The sequence below is a fragment of the Mauremys mutica genome, chromosome 1 (genome assembly GCF_020497125.1).
Source record: "Mauremys mutica isolate MM-2020 ecotype Southern chromosome 1, ASM2049712v1, whole genome shotgun sequence".
Taxonomy (NCBI): Eukaryota; Metazoa; Chordata; order Testudines; family Geoemydidae; genus Mauremys; species Mauremys mutica.
Genome location: NC_059072.1, coordinates 155677742 through 155697705, shown reverse-complemented (window position 1 = coordinate 155697705; position 19964 = coordinate 155677742). Strand labels below are relative to the sequence as shown.

The 19964-nt window shown below is 47.1% G+C and overlaps 1 protein-coding gene across 3 annotated transcripts in view; it reads left to right on the top strand.

Annotated features, from left to right (window-relative positions):
- The first annotated feature begins 14737 nt into the window (after positions 1-14737).
- The window catches only part of LOC123359010 (butyrophilin subfamily 2 member A2-like), a 28708-nt gene continuing 23481 nt past the window's right edge, over positions 14738-19964 (top strand). For all 3 annotated transcript variants that reach the window (XM_045001041.1, XR_006575808.1, XR_006575809.1), the window contains exons 1-3: positions 14738-14855; positions 16969-17376; positions 19335-19619. In XM_045001041.1, the coding sequence (XP_044856976.1) occupies positions 14795-14855; positions 16969-17376; positions 19335-19619 (754 nt within the window). In that variant the 5' untranslated portion in view covers positions 14738-14794. The remainder of the gene's footprint in view (positions 14856-16968; positions 17377-19334; positions 19620-19964) is intronic.

The window sequence follows — 19964 nt, the reverse complement described above, 5'->3', positions numbered from 1 at the left end:
ACTGTAAGGGTGCAGACTCACCCCTGCAGCACCTCCTGCTGGTCTCTCATGGAATTAGCTCGATTTCCAGCCTGGAGCACCCTCTGCAGGCCAGTGATCCACTACCGCTTGGCCCCTGTGTCCCTCTCTGGACTCCAGTGCCTTGTTAGCTGGGGTGCTGCCCCCTGGCAGTAACCTCTTTCTCTCAGGGTCTCCCCTCCCCGGGAAACCCCCACCCACTATACCAGGGGTCTCAAACATGCGGCCCGCGGGCCGCATGCGGCCCGCGGAGCTCTTCCCTGCGGCCCGCGGAGCTCCCCAGGGGAGCTCCGCAGGGGCCCCCAAGAGAAAAGCGGAGGCTCCCGCCTCCACCCCTCTCCTGGAGCCTCGGCGCATAGAGCGCCGAGTCTCCGTCGGAGCGCCTGAGCCCCGCCCCGCTCAGAGCCGCGTGGGGAGGGGGCGGGGCTGGGAGCTCTGGGCTGAGCGCTGCGCTCGGCGTGGAGCTCACAGCCCCGCCCCCTCACCACGCGGCTCTGAGCGGGACCGCCGGAGACGCGCTCGGGTAAGGGGGGGGGGAAAGCGGGACCCGCCGGGGCCGGGCCGGGGGAAGGGAAGCGGGACCCGCCGGGGCCGGGGCCGGGGCCGGGGCCGGGGCCGGGGGGGGGGCGGAAGGGAAGTGCTCAGGGCTGGGGCAGAGGATTAGGGTGTGGGGGGATGAGGGCTCTGGCTGGGGCTGAGGATTAGGGTGCAGGGTCCTAGTGCCTGCCCTCCGCCAGTACTGGCAAGGCAGGCTTCCCTTACCCTGAGCCTCTCTAACCCCAAACCCTCAGCCCCAGCCAGAGCCCTCATTCCCCCCGCACCCTAATCCTCAGCCCCAGCCCTGAGCACCCCCACATCATGAACCCCTCATCCCCCTGCACCCTAATCCTCAGCCCCAGCCAGAGCCCTCATCCCCCCACACCCTAATCCTCTGCCCCAGCCCTGAGCGCCCCCACATCATGAACCCCTCATCCCCCCGCACCCTAATCCTCTGCCCCAGCCCTGAGCGCCCCCACATCATGAACCCCTCATCCACAGCCCTCACCCCACACTCCAAACCTCTTCCCTAGCCCTGAGCCCCCTCACATCATGAACCCCTCATCCACAGCCCTCACCCCACAGCCCAACCCTCTTCCCTAGCCCTGAGCCCCCTCCTGCATCATGTACCCCTCGCCCTCAGCCCCACAGCCCTCACCCCTGCACTCCCTCCTATCCCCAAACTCCGTCCCAAAGCCTGCACCCCCACCCCCTGCCGCAGCCTGGAGCCTGCATCGAGCACAGAGCCTGCATCCAGACCCCCTCCCCCACCCAAACTCCCTCCCAGAGCCTTAGGCAGTAAATCTAAGTGCGTGTTTTGTCCTTTGAGTGAGGTGCATTACTGAGTGTATATATTTATTAAAACTGCGCGCGCTTAGGGGAGGAGGTGGAGAAGAGACAGGGCAGGGGCGGGGCCTCATGGAAGGGGTGGATTGGGGGTGGGGCCAGGGGCAGCAAGGGGGCGTGTCAGTGATGCGGCCCTCGGGCCAATGCACTAGTCCTCATGCGGCCCTCGGGGTCATTTGAGTTTGAGACCCCTGCACTATACCCACCTCCCCTCAGTATAAGGCTACTGCCAGTCATCATCCAGCCCCCACGCCCTGGGGCAGACTGCAGTATCAGCCTACTCCTCACCGGCAAGGTTGGGTTTGGACCTGCTGCCTTTGCCTACCCCTGGGCTGCCCTCTGCAACCTCCAGGATCCGTTGGCCTTCTGCTAGGCCACAGCCTGGGGCTTTCCAGGCTGGAGCTCCCCAGCCCTGCTCCACTCAGGTACCCTGTCTCTAGCTCCCTGCAGCCAGGCCCTTCTCCCTCTACAGGCAGAGGGAGACTGTTTAGGCTCCTGGCTCACAGGGTACGTCTACACTACGGGACTATTCCGAATTTGCATAAACCGGTTTTGTAAAACAGATTTTATAAAATCGAGTGCGCGCGGCCACACTAAACACATTAAATCGGTGGTGTGCGTCCATGGTCCGAGGCTAGCGTCGATTTCTGAAGCGTTGCACTGTGGGTAGCTATCCCGTAGCTATCCCATAGTTCCCGCAGCCTCCCCCGCCCCTTGGCATTTCCGGGTTGAGATCCCAGTGCCTGATGGGGCAAAAATCATTGTCGCGGGTGGTTCTGGGTAAATGTCGTCAGTCACTCCTTCCTCTGGGAAAGCAACGGCAGACAAGCATTTCGCGGCTTTTTTCCCTGGATTGCCCTGGCAGATGCCATAGCATGGCAATCATGGAGCCTGTTTTGCCTTTTGTGACTGTCACCGTATGTGTACTAGATGCCGCTGACAGAGGCGATTCAGCAGCGCTACACAGCAGTATGCTTTTGCTTTTGCATGACAGCAGAGATGGTTATCAGCCATACTGCACCATCTACCAATCCATAAATTGGTAATAAGATGATCATGGCTACCAGTCCTTTTGCACTGTTCCATTTGCTGCTGTCATAAGTGCCCCTGGCTGCTCTTAGCCAGGGGCGCAAAAGCCAAAATTGGGAATGACTCCCTGAGTTAATCCCTCCTTTTTGGTATCTAAAAATAGAATCAGTCCTGCCTAGAATATGGGCAAGTGTACTAGAGAACCACTGTATCAGAGAACCAGAGAGCACAGCTGCTCTGTGTCAGATCCAGCAGAAATTATGAGCTGTATGCTATTCACAGGGGGTGCTCCTGCAACAACCCCTCCTGTTCATTTCATTCTTCCCCCAGCCTTCATGGGCTACCGTAGCATTGTCCCCCCACTTGTGTGATGAAGTAATAAAGAATGCAGGAATAAGACACAGTGACTTGTTAGTGAAGGCAGCCTCCAGCTGCTATGATAGTCCAGACAGGACAGTAAGGAGTGCATCCCTCTGCTAGTTCAGGGGCACTTGAATCTTTTCTTTACACATGAAGGGTGGGGGCTGATGGAGCTCAGCCCCCTGTTGCTATGACAATGATGGATATCAGCTATACTGCACCATCTACCAGGAAAAATTAGGACCAGGCGACCTTGATCGACCTGTCCCAAGCAAGTTGGTATGGTATGGTTACCAGTCCTTTTGCACTGCCCCATGTGCCAATAGGCTGATGATGAGGACGGGTAGCAGTCCTATTGTACCATCAGCCACCCATGGCGGGGTGGGAGGAAGGATGTTGTTGTTGAGTGCTGCACCATCCCGTCTATCTGCAGCATTCAGTAAAGATAGGGTGACATGTAAAAGAGTCAAGACAGGATTGTTTTCCCTTTCACTTCTGGGGGTGGGTGGGGGGGGTGCGTAAATTGCCTAGCTATGCCCTGACCCACCGCGGACACTGTTTTTGACCCTAGAAGCATTTGGAGCTCAGCCAAGAATGCAAATGCTTTTCAGAGACTGCAGGAACTGTGGGATAGCTTGAGTCCGCCAGTCCATGAGCGTCCATTTGATTCTTTGGCTTTCCGTTATGCTTGTCACGCAGCAGTGCGCTGAGCCCCTGCTATGGCGTCTGTCTGGAGATATTTAAAAAATGATTTTGAATTTCGTCTTCTGTAACGGAGCGCTGATAGAACAGTTTTGCCTGCCCTTACAGCGATCACGTCCGCATCGTCCATGCTGGAGCTCTTTCTTTATTTTGATTTTTAACTGCATCACCACCCGTGGTGATCGGAGCTCCACGCTGGGCAAACAGGAAATATTCAAAAGTTCGCGGGGCTTTTCCTGTCTACCTGGCCACTGCATCCGAGTTCAGATTGCTGTCCAGAGCGGTCAGTGGTGCACTGTGGGATACCGCCCGGAGGCCAATACCGTCGATCAGCGACCACACTAACCCTAATCCGATATGGTAATACCGATACTAGCGCTACTCCTCTCGTTAGGGAGGAGTACAGAAACCAGTTTAAAGAGCCATTAAAATCGATATAAGGTGCCTCCTAGTGTGGACGGTTGTGGCGTTAAATCGGTTTTACGCTCCTAAAACCGGTTTAAACGCGTAGTGTAGACCAGGCTACAGCCTCTTTATACAGGCTTCCCCAATCAGCCCAGCTTTTAGAGCTCCAGCCCTCTCCAGGGCCGCTTTTTAAACCCCTCAGGGCAAGAGTGGGTAACCACCCCACTACACTCACCCACATGCATCCTGAACCATCTGTCTGGAGTAGCAGTTTGATGGCATCCATAACCCATGGGGAAGGACTCTTGACATTTTAACAAGTAGACCTGTGTGCCATACCATATCATATGCTGCAGTGAGGCCAAGGAAAATAGTGCCTCTTTTCAGGTTTCTTTGAAAACTGTTTTAAAAAATGGGATTAGTGCAAGTACTTGGTCGCATGTGCTTCAACCTTGTGAAAAGTCTGCTTGCTCCACATTCAACAGGTTCTCCACCTCTGGCGTTATTCACTGTAAAATTAGGCGCTCTAGAACCTTGAGACACACAGAAAGCAGTGATATTGGGCAGTAGCTTGATACCTGGTTTGCGTCTTTACCAGATTTTGGCAGGCTGATGACTTTTGACATACGCCAGATTTTTGGCAGTCTTACTTCATTGGTGACCCTTGTGAAGAACTGAGCCAGCCAAGAGCAGGCGCATGGGCCAAGACGTTTCAGGAACTCTGGAAGGATGTTGTCATAGCCAGCAGCAGTGCCAGATTTGATGGTCTGTAGCACTCTATCCAGCTCAGGAACCATGAAAGGTTCGGGGCAAGCTCTGGATTTGTGCTGCTTACGGAAGACCATTCACTTGCTCTGGACTAGACTCTTCACTTCTTTTTCCAGGATTGTCTTTTCCTTATGACGGAGGTGACTGGCTACTTGGTTAGCACTCACAGATGATCAGCTTGGTGTCAGTGGTTGCTGGGCTACTTCAAGGTGACAAAGTAAACTCCAGCATTTTTGGCTGGAACAAGTAAAGTCCAGGTTCTTGGTCTTTTCCTCCCATCTGGCTTGACAAGCACAGCTCAAAACTTCGACTAAGTGGTTGGCCGCGTCCAGGTCACTGTTTGACTCATACTGCCTGAGTAGAGCGGCACACTCTTCTTCAAGGCCGATGATGTACACAGGGTGATATCCATGTGGAATGGCTCTGGTGGCTGCTTTGTAGATAGCGCTACAGAAACACCAGTAAGCCTGCTCTGTTGGGATGTGGTGGGGCAGTATTGTTACAACACTCCATTCTAGAGTCTTGCTGTATTTCTCCCAGTTGGCTTTGTGCAGGTTCCACCGCTGCTGCTTTGTGCTTGTGACAATTGGTAGCTGAAGACCAATATAGATCAATGATTGTCTGTACTGACTGTGTGGAAAGTTGTGCAAGACTTGACATGATGCTGAATGTGGGTTGCCATGTACTGAGCTGACCCAACATATGTCAGGTGAGTAGTTGCAGTGCCATCTAGAAGAATGGATTTGTCAGGAACAAATCATGCCAAACCAATCTGATTTCCTTTTTTGACAGGTTTACTGGCCTAGTAGATAGTGGGGAAGCTATAGACATGATATATCTTGATTTTAGTAAGGGTTTTGATTCAGTTCCATGTGGCATTTCCATAAGCAAACTAGGGAAATGTGGCCTAGATGAAATTACTACAAAATGGGTGCACAACTGGTTGGAAGATAGTACTCAAAGAGTAGTTATCATTGGTTCGCTATCAAACTGGGAGGCCATATCAAGTGGGGTCCCACAAGGGTCTGTCCTGGGCCTGGTACTATTCCATATTTTCATTAATGGCTTGGATTATGGAGTAGAGAATCTGCTTATATAAGTTGCAGGTGACAACAAGCTGGGAGGAGTTGCAAGCATTTTGGAGGACTGGATTAGAATCCAAATGATCTTGATAAATGGAGAATTAGTCTGAAATCAATAAAATGAAATTAAATAAAGACAAGGTGTCATGAACATACAGCTAAGGGTAGCATAAAATCCCTCCTTTACCTGTAAAGGGTTAAGAAGCTCAAATAACCTGGTTGGCACCTGACCAAAAAGATCAATAAGGGGAGAAGATACTTTCAAATCTATGGGGGAAGGTTTTTCGCTTTATGCTGTGTGTGTTGTTGTTCTCTCTGAGACAAACAGAGAGACCAAGCAAGTAATCCAGCTCCTACTGAATTGATGCATCTAATATTACAGAAATAGTAAGTAATAGCAAGGAAATGCGTTAGATTCTCTTTTGTTTTAGCTTGTGAATTTTCTTGCAGGACTTAACTACACTGCCTCCAGGCAAAGAAAAAAAAATCCAGCTGCTCTCATTTGGAAAAAAAAAGTGTCCTTTTTTAAAAAAAACCTTCCTGGCTTTCAAGCAGCCAAAAGAAAAAATGAAATGTCCTTTTAATATCTCGAGGTCTGTGCTTCTGGTTTAAAATGATCCCACCATGCTGCCATCATGTCAGGGTTCCCTCCCCTCTCTGAACTCTGGGGTACAGATGTGGGGACCCCCATGAAAGACCCCCTAAGCTTATATTCAACCAGCTTAGGTTAAAAACTTCCCCAAGGCACAAATTCCTTGTCCTTAGATGGTATCGCTGCCATTACCAAGTGAGTTAGACAAAGGTTCAGGAAAAGGACCACTTGGAGTTCCTGTTTCCCTAAAATATCCCCCCCCAAACCCCTTCACCCCCTTTCCTGGGAAGGCTTGAGAATAATCTACCAAACAAATAGGTAAACAAGGTGAGCACAGACCAGACCCTTGGGGTTTTTAGGACACTAAAAACCAATCATATTCTTAAAAACCAGAACTTTATTATAAAGAAAAAAGTAAAAGAAGCACCTCTGTAAAATCAGGATGGAAGGTAATTTTACAGGGTCATAAGATTTAAAACACAGAGGATTCCCCTTGAGGCAAAACTTTAAAGTTACAAAAAACAGGAATAAACCTCCCTCTTAGCATAGGGAAAATTCACAAGCTAAAACAAAAGATAATCTAACTCATTTCCTTGCTATTACTTACTATTTCTGTAATATTAGATGTATCATTTCAGTAGGAGCTGGATTACTTGCTTGGTCTCCCTCTTTGGCACAAGGGCAAAGTCATACATTTAGGAAGGAAAAATCATGCACAAATACAAAATGGGGAATAACTGGCTAAGCAGCAGTAATGCAGAAAAGGATCTGGGGGTTATACTAACTCACAAATTGAATAGTAGCTAACAATGTGAAAAAGGCAAATGTCATTCTGAGGTGTATTAACAGAAGTGTTGTATGCAAGACACGGCAGGTAATTGTCCTGTTCTTCTCAGCACTGGTGAGGCCTCAGCTGGAGTACTGTGTCCTGTTCTGGGTGCCACACTTTAAGAAAGATGTGAACAAATTGAAGACTGTTATCATGCCCCCCCCTCAGCCTTCTCTAGACTAATCAGGGCCAGTTCTTTGAAGCTTTCCTCATAGATCAGCTTTTCTAAACCTCTTGTCATGTTTGTTGCCATCCTCTGAACTCTTTCCAAATATGTAAAAGGTTGTTATAAAGAGGACTGTGATCAATTGTTCTCCATGTCTACTAAGGTTAGGACAAGGTTTAATCTGCAGCAAGGGATATTTAGGTTAGATATTAGGAGAAACTTTCTACTCATAAGGGTAGTTAAGCACTGGAACAGGTTACCAAGGGAGTTGTGGAATCCCTGTCATTGCAGGTTTTGAAGAACAGGTTATACAAACACTTATCAGGGTTGGTTTCGTTTACTTGGTCCTGCCTCAGAGCAGGTGATGAACTAGATGACCTCTTGAGGTCCTTTTCAGCCCTTCATTTCTATGATTCTAATGTGATACTTTTCAGTCTGAAAAGTCCAGATGTTAAACCCTAGTAACTCAGGATTGCCATCAGTTTGTAAATCTCAAGTTTCATAATTACTGATTTTGACAATATGTTCTGCTATTATAATATCTCAGTTCAGCAAACCACCCTTGCACGTTGGAGTCTGTTTACTTTCCCATTGGGAATCCCTGAAGCTTCACTACTTGTTTCCATGCAAACTGTTTTGTATTGTCTATTCCCCAGACACCCAGCAATACCTTTATCTGTTTATATCAGCCTATCCTGAACCACCCCCCCCCCCGAAAGCACTAGTTCAGCAATGCACTTAAAAGCATATGCCTAATTTTAAGCACATCAGTTATTCATCTCTCTTCAGCAAATCACTTGAGCATAGATTTAAAGTTAAGCATAATCTGATTTGATGCTTTACATTTACATAGTGCTCATTCATCTGTGGCTCTCAATGTGCTTTATGATTGTGGGTATGCAGGAAACACTTCTCCTGGTTTTAAAATCTCAAAGTTTTTATACATATTATTTGTGAAGAGCTACAGAGAAAATTGTGGGGAGGATCCAGACGCAACATATATTCCCAGACTGCCTATGCTGTGATCAGGTGTCAGGCATCAGGGTCAAGCTGTAAAAGTTTATTAATAAGAACTTATTAGACATTTGGATTGGCTCTGGAGAGTGAGCCAGTCTTGGCTTGTAGAGGAACTGCTCAGAATCAGAACTGAATTGCACAAGCTTATGCTGCTCGTGTCTCAGAGCTGTGTAGTCTGGCTCACAAGAATTGAAACAGAATGGCCAGAAAGACACCCCTCCCACAGTATCTTGTAGCTTAGAGAGAAGTGCACTGGTATAGGTGCTGGAACAGGGGTGGGCAAACTTTTTGGGAATAGAAATTGTATGGCGGGCCATGAATATTCACAAATTGGGGTTGGGATGCAGGAGGGGGTGAGGGCTCCAGCTGTGGGCTCTGGGGTGGGACTGGGGATGAGGAGTTTGGGGTGTAGGAGGGCGCTCTGGGCTGGGACTGAGGTGTTCAGAGGGTGGGAGGAGGATCAGGGCTGGGGCAGGGGGTTGGGGCGCAGGGGGAGGCACAGGGGTATAGGGTCTGGGTGATGCTTACCTCAAGCAGCTCCCGGAAGCAGCGGCATGTCCGTCTCCAGCTCCTATGCAGAGGCATGGCCAGGCGGCTCTGTGCACTGTTCCATCCGCAGGCACCGCTCCTGCAGCGCCCATTGGCTGTGGTTCCTGGCCAATGGGAGCTGTGGGAGTGGCTGTTGGGGCAGGGGCATGCCCATATACCCATGCCCATACCCCCTGGATGCCCATATGTGTAGGAGCCAGAGGGGGGCCATGCTGCTGCTTCTGGGAGCCACGTGGAGCAGCCCCTGACCCTGCTCCCTAGCAGGAGATTGAGGGCCAGATTAAAACATCTGGCAGGCTGGATCTGGCCCATGGGCCGTAGTTTGTCCACCCCTGTGCTGGAACTAGGGGTCCTGGGGGTGCTGCTGCACTCCCTGGCTTGAAGTGGTTACCATCATATTCAGGGTTTACAGTTTGGTTCAATAATTCTCAGCACTCTCGCTATAAAAATTGATCCAGCTCCTGTGGAAGCAGGAAATAATTAACAAGGATTTGAAGGGATCTTAATGCATGTCAGTTAGTTAGCATGAGTTAGGCTAGCTGTGACCCTAATGATGTGAGATTTGTAGAAGCAAGCTAATGTGAGACAGACGAACGAACTGTGTAAAAGGTTATTACGACCTTGCAATGAAAACCAAATATGCAGGCTTGCTTTTTCTAGTAGTGAGACAAATAAGATAGCAGAAAGGCTTATGTATAAACAAATGCAATTGTTTCTCTTTTACTGTCTCCATTATTGCTAGCTATTGTCTGTAACAAAGGTATAAATGCTTGTTGTAATTGTTTACCAATTGAGAGAGACCTGTCCGGGACAAGGGGCAACCCTGTTTCCTAGGACACTCCCTCCCTCTATTGTAATTACTAGAGAAAGAATAAAGTATTTGATTTTGCTGTACCCAAACAGAAAGCGAGAACTGAGTTTTTCTCCGACAAACTCAGAGTTTATTAATCATAAGATTAATATGTATATCTGGTAATGTGGTGGCATTAACGTACACACAGCTATCATTAGCTTGAAAAAGTGGGTGTCCTGTCAGGGTAGTTGCTTGACCTCTATCCTCCCAGCAAATATTGTCATAAACAGTGACAACTTCCCCTGGCTTCAGTTTCCGTACACACTGAAGCTGTGGTGGTTCTAACGGCCAAAATGTCCATAGATTTCCTAACCCCATCCAAATATCAGCTGTAATCCCAGGAGCACTAACTAAAAATCGATTAGGAGAATCAGGCGGTCTCACTTCCCAGATATCTCAGTGAATTACCCAATCCCATATGCATCCTCCCCATGGACCCGGCAGGATTCAGTATGTGGGAGCCCACACCCCCTTAACCGGTCCATATGCTTGGAAGGAGCACTGTGAACGTCCACACCCCCCTGTGCACTGGGTTAGGCACCACCAGGAGTTCATGCTTCTTTTACCTGCCCTACACATTTCCAGGCAATCGTGTATTGACCAAGGCCTCATATCCCTGTTCCTCAAGACAGACATCTATCACGCACTCTAATTTATATATGAGGAAAGTGAGTCACTTCAGCTAAAGGTGGGAATAGAACCCAGGACACTAATATAAGTAGAAACCCAGTCTCATTTACTTAGCCATATTGCTTCTGGAAACGTAGGTACTAATTAGAACGGCCATACTGGGTCAAACCAAAGGTCCATCAAGCCCAGTATCCTGTCCTCTGACAGTGGGCAATAGCAGGTGCCCCAAAGGGAATGAACAGACAGGTTATCATCAACTGATCCATGTGCTGTCACCCAATTCCAGCTTCTGGCAAACAGAGACTAGGGACACCATTCCTGCCCATCCTGGCTAATAGCCATTGATGGACCTATTTTCCATGAATCTATCTAGCTCCCTTTTGAACTCTGATATAGTATTGGCCTTCACAATACCCTCTAGCAAGGCATTCCAGAAGTTGACAGTTTGTTGTGTGAAAAAATACTTTCTTGTGTTTGTTTTAAACCTGCTACCTATTAATTTCATTTTGTGGCCCCTTGTTCTGGTATTATGAGAAGGAGTAAATAACACTTTCTTATTTACTTTCTCTATACCATTCATAATTTGATAGACCTCTATCATATCCCCCCTTAGTCGCCTCTTTTCCAAGCTGAAAAGTCCCAGTCTTATTAATCTCTCCTCATACAGAAGCAGTTCTATACCCCTAATCATTTTGTTGCCCTTTTCTGAACCTTTTCCAATTCCAATATATCTTTTTTTGAGATGGGGCGATCACATCTGCACCCAGTATTCAAGGTATGGGTGTACCATGGATTTATATAGAGGCAATATGATATTTTCTGTCTTATTATCTATCCCTTTCTTGATGATTCCCAACATTCTGTTTGCTTTTTTGACTGCCGCTGCACATAGAATATCAGGGTTGGAAGGGACCTCAGGAAGTTATCTAGTCCAACCCCCTGCTCAAAGCAGGACCAATCTCCAGACAGATTTTTGCCCCAGATCCCTAAATGGCCCCCTCAAGGATTGAACTCACAACCCCACATTGAGTGAATGATTTCAGAGAACTATCCACAATGACTCTAAAATCTCATTCTTGAGTGGTAACAGCCAATTTAGACCCCATCACTGTATATGTATAGTTAGGATTATGTTTTCTAATGTGCATTACTTTGCATTTATCAACATTAAATTTCATCTGCCATTTTGTTGCCCAGTCACCCAGTTTTGTGAGATCCTTTTGTAGCTCTTCGCAATCTGCCTGGGACGTAACTATCTTGAGTAGTTTTGTATCATCTGCAACATTTTGCTACCTCACTATTTACCCCTTTTTCCAGATCGTTTATGAATATGTTAAATAAAACTGTGCCCAGTACAGAACCCTGGGGGACACAACTATTTACCTCTCTGAAAACTGACCATTTATTCCTACCCTTTGTTTCCTATATTTTAACCAGTTACCAATCCATGAGAGAACCTTCCCTCTTATCCTATGACTGCTTATTTTGCTTAAGAACCTTTGGTGAGGGACCTTGTCAAAGGCTTTCTGAAAATCTAAATACAGTATATCCACTATAAAATCTAAATACACTCTCCTTTGTCCGCATGCTTGTTGATCCCCTCAAAGAATTCTAGTAGATTGGTGAGGCGTGATTTCCCTTTACAAAAACCGTGTTGACTTTTTCCCAACAAATTATGTTCATCTATGTGTCTGACAATTTTGTTCTTTACGATAGTTTCAACCAATTTGCCCAGTACTGAAGTGAGGCTTACTGGCCTGTAGTTGCCAGGGTCACCTCTGGAGCCCTTTTTTAAAATTGTCATCACATTAGCTATCCTCCAGTCATTTGGTATAGAAGCTGATTTAAATGTTAGGTTACATATGACAGTTAGTAGTCCTGCAATTTCACATTTGAGTTCCTTCAGAACTCTTGGGTGAATACCATCTGGTCCTGGAGACTTATTACTGTTTAGTTTAACAATTTGTTCCAAAACCTTGTCTAATGACACCTCAATTTGGGACAGTTCCTCAGATTTGTCACCCAAAAAGAATGTCTCAGGTTTGGGAATCTCCCTCACATCCTCAACAGTGGAGACTGATGCAAAGAATTCGTTTAGTTTCTCCACAATGGCCTTATCATCTTTGAGTGCTCCTTTAGCATCTCGATTGTCCAGTGGCCCCACTGGTTGTTTAGCAGGCTTTCTGCTTCTGATGTATTTTAAAAAAAAATGCTATTACTTTTGGAGTCTTTGGCTAGCTGTTCTTCAAATTCTTTTTTAGTCTTTTTAATTATATTTTTACACTTCATTTGCCAGCATTTATGCTCTTTTCTATTTTCCTCATTAGGAGTTATCTTCCACTTTTTAAAGAATGCCTTTTTGCCTCTCGCTGCTTCTTTTACTTTGTTGTTTAACCACGGTGGCTCTTTTTTCTTAATTCTGTCTTTAGTTTCCTGAGAGACCCAGCTGAATTTCCCTGGGCAATAGTTACCCCTGTTCAGTGTGCTGCCTGCATGCTGTGAAGGTAACAGTGGCTGTAGGAAGAAGAAAAGATGACCCTGTGTTTAGGGTCACATCCTAGGACCCAGAATAAATGGGTTCTGGCCTGTGCTGTACGACACCCTGACAATGTGATGGCAGCAACAGGCCCTGTGGTGGAGGTGAGGGTGAAGGGCTGGTGGGAAGCAACTATGAAGAAAATCATAGATTTTTCAGTTTCCCATTGTAGGCAGTATTTTCCAGATGGGCATGTTCCTAGTATCAGACTGTTTGCCGTATGTATTAACAGGCAGAAAATCCTCCGTGAACTGGGTTGTATATTTTTGTGCCCTGGCTGAAAGACTCTAGCATAATCTTCCTGCCTAGTTGATTACTTGAGCCAAAACCCAACCCCAGCATCTCATTCACCCAACTCCTTCCCTGCACCCTGTTTGGTGTTCTCTAATGTACATTGCACTTACTCCTGTTCTACTAATTCTCCAGTGAACAGCAATCTGTAGGTCAGGAATAATATTCCAAACTCGCTTGTCTTAAGTGAGGAAAGTGTCTTTCTGAAAGCCCAGGTCCTGACCCCGATCTCACATCATTTTTACACTGTTTTGTTTCCATTGTTTCTATGGAGTTGCTCTTGATTTACATCAATGTACATGAGATAGGCTGACTGTCAACAGCTCCACAGCTGCTGGTGGGATTTTTGATCTTCATTCCCTGGACATCTGATCTGTTCCCTGCCTCCTCACCCAGCCCATAGATGCATGGGGGCCCCGAGACCAAGAAGCACAGAGTCCCTTTGTGTGCAATATGCCTAGAACAAGGGGCACACTAGCTCCATGTCAGAGAAGGCAGCTCGTTTTATTTGCTTTTAAACACTGCTGAATTTAAAACATGAAAGAGGAAAAATGGTTAATTTTTAATGGAGAGTGGAAAGCCCTGTTTTGTGTTCATCATGGCAAGAGCTCAGCCTGCCTCACGGCTCCTAGGGGGTGCCTCTTCGCACACAGAGGGATGTCTCCTCTCCAGCACCTTACTTCCTGCTTCTTTCTCACCATCCTCACCTGCACTTGGTTGCCTGTACCAAGGGACGTAGGGTGACCAAAGGTAAGTACAGGCTTTAACCCAGACAGGTGCCTCTTTCTTATTTATCTAAAGATGTTGAAATAGCACCTGATGGCCAGAGTCGAAATGTCTACCTGGTTCGAGATGGGAACTGGCTTGTTCCCTGCCCTCCTCCTTGGCTTGGTCTCAGCCTTTTGCAAGAAATCATAGGAGGAGTCTGCTGTTCCGGATTGCTGACTGTAGACTTGTGACTAATAATTTTATTATTAACAGTGGACTAATTTGTTCCAATAATCAGGGAGTGGAGGCCGAAGGAGCTGGCTCCACAGATGAGCTCCATTCCCCTTCTCCCAAACGCCCCCAGTAGCACCACGTGCTACATTTATACCATAAAAACCTAAATATTTGTCTCCCCCTGAATTTGTAGCCATAGATTCCAAGGCCCATTGTGATCATCTAGTCTGACCTCCTGTATAACACAGGCCAGCAAACTTGCCCAAAATAATTCCTAGAGAATATCTCATGCTTAAACATGTGCTAGTTAACATGGTAACTAACACAACTGGAATTCTGGTGTAGGCAGTTCACAAACGTTTGTTCCTAGCCATTGACTCACACAGAAAATTAAACTAGCTTGTCCCTTCTGCTCCTACAACTGCTGTGCGTTATGTGGCTTTCTGACAGTATACACATTATTCTAGAAGCACAGGGAAGAGAAGCCTGAGATGCAGCTGTCAATGCCAGTCCTGCCTGCCAAGAGATCCTGGAAGTCTGCCCAGTATAACCTCTTCTTCCCTTGAGACCTTCTAGCAGGCACAGAGTCCTTGGGAGTTGGGGCAGTAATCCAGGCACAAACCCTTTTTCTGAGGTTTCAGGATGGTCTTCCTTGTGGTGTCTGTCCACGCCTTGCTGCTCCTGCTGCTGAGCTTTCACTCAGGTGAGTGGATAAGGGTAGAGACGAGGGTGTTTTGTGTTTTCTGAGTTCAGATGAAATGCTCATGAGGCATTTATGCATTTGCCTGAATGTCTAACCATTGAAAGATATGGAGACATTGCTATTTCAATGTGCAGCTTAATGATCACATCCAAATTAGGAGGGAAAATGAAATTATCTTCATAGACACTTAGAATCGCAGATGTTAATGAGGTAAAAGACCTACTAGGTTATATCTAGTCTATCCCCATCTGGGCACCATGGCAAGATTATGCCCTATAGAATATTTTTTCAGCCTTTGTCCAGTCTAGTTTTCAATATAACAAGCAAAGGGGCTTCCACCCCTCTTCCAGGGAGACTATTCTACAACCTCAGACATCTCACTGTCAGAAAGCATTTCCTGAGATTCAGCCTACATTTTGCTGTGTTTAAATTTCACCCAGTTTCTCCTAGTTACACCATTGTATATCACCAGAGATGATCTCACTTCCTTTTAGTGTTTGCACCTTCCTACTGAAATGGTGGGTTGTTTCCTGGCAAATGGACAGGTCTATGAATATATTGGAATATGGGTAGTTCTAAATTATTGTTAGTTTTTAAAATGTTGTAAAGTACTTGGAATGAAGAATGTGCGATAAATATCATAATAAAGAAATACTTTCGGCAGGCTGTTACCATGACTCACCTTACAAATTGCTTAGCCCAGGAAAAGAATTTGTTAAACTGGATTTAAGATTATAAGGTTGCACTGATAAATTAACAAACAAACCAACTTAGAACATTATAGTTTTCTAACAATCCAGTGCTGGAAGGCCAGTCAATTTTACAATATGAGCATGGTCAAAAAAATCTAAGTGCATGAAATGATGGGAATTATGGCCAAAGTATCATAAAAAACTTTACCTCTGCCCTCACCCATTCCAACTGGTACACACCTGGAGTTGCCCTGTCTCCTGTGGTACTTGTGAGTCTCCATCTAGTGTTTGGAGAGCGGGCAGAGTCAAGTTTGGTATCTGGCTGGCTGTGGCTTTGAGATTTCTATAAACACAGTAGATAAAGCAGGCTGTTTTATGGGTAGGGTGACCATGTGTGTCTGGAAACTAGAATTGTCCCTGTTTTCAGAGTCTGTCTCTGACACTTCATCCTTGTCCTGCAGCCCCCTTGAAGTAGGCAAGGAGATGTGTAAATCTACCCCAGGGAGTACTGCTGGTACAGGTGGCTCCTATACCCTGGTGCAGAGCTGGTTTCATCAGCTCTGTGCCACCCCATAGCAACCTCTTTCACAGGGAGTGTTCTGGATCTGGGGTGGAGGCAAATGGGAAGGGTGTGCGGCAAGAGCAGACCAGCGTCTTGTGATTCATAGCCCCGGCAAAGCCTTCTACAGAAGCAGCAGTGCAACTTGGGCTGCCCTAACCTGCATCAGGGACCACACTGGGCCTTGAACAGGGGAGATGCAAACTGCCTCCCCTCTCTCCCTGCGCTGGGATGAATGAATCTCCCCCGACATGTTTGCCAATTTTGGTAACCAGTGCAGACTGGTGCCCTGAAGGAGATGCTGAGCTGGAGAAATTGACCAGCCCTTAACCACCCTTCCTATCCTGCTTGTTTCCCACTGCTCCCAACCCAGTGAGGAGGTGCCCTTAGAAGCCAGAAAGCTGCCAGTTTTGGAGGCCCAGCCTAGCCTCTTACCAGCTTACAAACCCTGTTAGTTTGTAAACCAGCGTCAGAGCCGCTCTTAGCCCTGCTGCACTGCTACAGGGTGGAAAGGCACCTCGGTCCCTTATGAACGTTCCCGCCCCCTCCTGAACTTCTTCACCCTATGCTCACCCCTTCCCACCACCTATGACACCACGTTTTTCATGTCAGTAATTCTGGTTCCCCTAAGTCTGCGGTGCCTGTGGTCCCTTGGATCCAGGGAAATATTGGCACAGGGATTTGGAATAAGTACTATAGACCATGTGAAATGGGAAGCAGGTAACAGTGGCACAAGGAGTGCCACACAGAGGCCGGGTGGGCAGCTCTGGAGTAGCAGTCCTGTAAATCTGAAATCCAGAGCCGGGCACAGGGTTGGTTGCTGCCTGATTGAATGATTACTAACTCTGTGTGCCATTTCCAGAGGCTGTAGAAGAATTAAGGGCACGACCCTACAGCACTGTTACCTTACCCTGTTATTTCTCCTTCGTGGATGGCACAGATGACCTTTCCTTCTCTTGGGAGAAGGAGGATATCAAGGAGGAATATGAGGTGGAAGATGATCAGGAATATTATCAATATTTTTTAACACTGCATGATTTCTATGAGTTTTCTTCGAAGGTGGTTTACAGTTTTAGCAACAACCAGGAGCAGTTGGAAGAGCAAAGCTCCCAATACGAGGGGAGAGTCCAGGTAGACTGGAAGGCCATTTCCCAGGGGAGTCTTTCACTCTTATTGGAACATGTGAATTTTCCTGACCAGGCAATATACAAATGCACAGCTACCAGCTTAAAGGGAAGGGGAGAAAGGATAATCAAGCTCCTCGTGGATGGTAAGAATGTTTCTGTCTCCATTTCTACTTCAGAGTGTATGTGTATGTCTTTGATCAGCACTAGCCTCTCACTTCCTGAGACCTTGGGTCAGGTCCTTGTGGGGCCGAAATGGGGCCTACCCAGTATCTACCGGAGGCTAGAGGACCACAGGCTGCACACCTAACCAGACGGTTGTGTTACTTTTTGCATCCTTTTCTGTCTTCGTGAAAACAATAAACAGAGCTCTGAGGAAAGGGGCAGAAACCTAACCTGGGCATGGCTGATTGTTGATCCCTAGCTGGTGATTAAGGCCACCAATGTACACTAACTGCTGGCCCAGTGGTTAGAGTACTCACTGAGGATATAGAAGGCCTGGATACATCTCCCCTCTCCCTGATGTGGGGCAGGAAATTGAAATTGGGTCTCCCACATTCCAGGTGTGTGCGCTAACCCCTGGGCTAAAGGGTGGGCGGGGGGCGCGCAGGGAAATCATCACCTTCTCTGGCATCTTTTGCGTGACGTAAGGTGTGCTCTGAGCACACCTACTTGATCAGTCCAGCAGGCAAGATAGACAGGGGCAAGATGCTTAGCTTGTGAGTCTCACTGGGACCTACATGTGAGTTGGGTTCTGAGCTGCTGTGTGACATCAGGATTTAGGCGGCTGCATACAGGCCCAAACACTGAGATTTAGGTGCCTTGGGGACTTTGATGGCAGACACTTAACCACATCGGTGCCTAAGTGCCTTCAGTGGCAGTTAAATCTCTTGTGTGAATCCCACCCTGAGGTGTCTAAGTCCCATTAACTTTCAATGAGACTTACAAGGAGATTGCTGGGCTAATGAGGCTCACAGAGCCTTCGAAGAGGGATTGATGGGACAACATGGACGATGGAGTCTCTCTTTAATGCCATACATTTTAAGTATTTAATTCATATTTAAGTTAGAGGGGGTCCCCATTAAAATAATATATACTTAGTTTAAAATTCAAACCAGAGGGATCTCCAAAGACATCTCTCAAATACTGATCAATTTCCTTCAATTTTCCTGACAAGTCTACTCTCCTGTGAAAGTGATCACACACACTTCAGAGCCCAAATAGTAGGATTTGTCACGCTGGATCAGACCCAATGTCCAGCCAGGCCAGTTTCCTGTCTCCAGCCATGGCCAGCACCAGGTGCTTTGGAGAAAGGCACAAGAGACCCCCCCACCCCGTGCCCGCCTCCCAGTAGGTAGATGTGGGATAATCCGCCCACCCAACCCACTGGGGAAGTCTTCTCCTAACCTCTAGCAGTTAGAGATTGGCTTAATCCCTGAAGCATGAGGTTTTATATCCCTTCCAAATTTTATGCTAATATTAACCATTACAAATTATATTGTACAGTCTCTGAAACCAGAGGGAATGAGGTTAAAATAGGGCTTATAATGGATCTCTGGATCCACCCATAAATATGGGGCCATTACTGAGTGGCACTTTCCTACATGAAGTAACCCTCAGGAATGTGTCTGCTGTGCTTTCGCCCAGGCCAGGCTGTTTGGAAGGAGGTGCAGAAAAAATGAAGAGTTCCTCAAGCTGCTCTCAGAGATTAGTGGGGTCATTGTATGATCCTGTCATACCCACAGACTCCTCTAAAGTTATTCCTCCCTCTTTTTGATCAGTTTCTATTTTTAATTCTTCAGATTTGCTGTCAACTCTAAATCCGTACCCATGGTGAGGCTCCTAGTCCAGCTGTTTTGTCTCGGTTACATGGCTCAGTCTTCCCCTCAGTAAATTAGAGCCATCCTGGGAGAGGGCAGGGGTTGGAGGACAGTGAGGATGGCTGGCTGGTGCACTTTCCATTATATTACAGATATGCATCACAGACATTTCCAGACAGAATTTTAAGACAGAACAACATTTCTGTTACATCACTAACAGAGCAATTACTACTCGGGGCATCATTAGAAACATACTAATTGTTTTGTTTTTCCACTGCAATTAGATGCTGAAGAGCCCCAGGTGCAGTTCAGCACAAACAATGATAAAATTGTGGTCCAGTGTATCTCTGAGGGATGGTATCACATGCCCAAAGTGACATGGCACAACCGAAAGGAGGAGGATCTGACCAGCTACTCTACAGTGGAAATCCTGGAGGAGAAGAAGGACGGTGCTCACCGAGTGTTGTCCATTCTGAAATACCCTGTAAAACTCCATGAGATCTACATCTGCCACATTAAAGAGGAGGATGAGCTTAATCGGCCAGTTAGATCCATCCACAAGATCCCAAGTGAGTGCTTTTTCTAGGGAATGACAGTGAAAATAGGATTCACCCAATGATCTCTCTGTAAGAAACAGTGTGGTCCAATGGATAAGGCACTGCACTGGGACAGAGGAGACCTGGATCCTAGTCCTTGCTGTGCCACTGAGCTGTTGTGGGACTTCAGGGAAGGTACTCTTCTGCCTGTGCCTCGGTACCCCAGCTGAAAAATGGGATGATACTGACCCACCTTTATGAAGCACTGTGAGATCTGTGGATAAAGAGTGCTATATAAAGAGCTACGTCCCAGATCCACAAACATATTTAGGTTCCTCACTTCTGTTGAAATCAATGGAAGTCAGGAGCCTACTTACC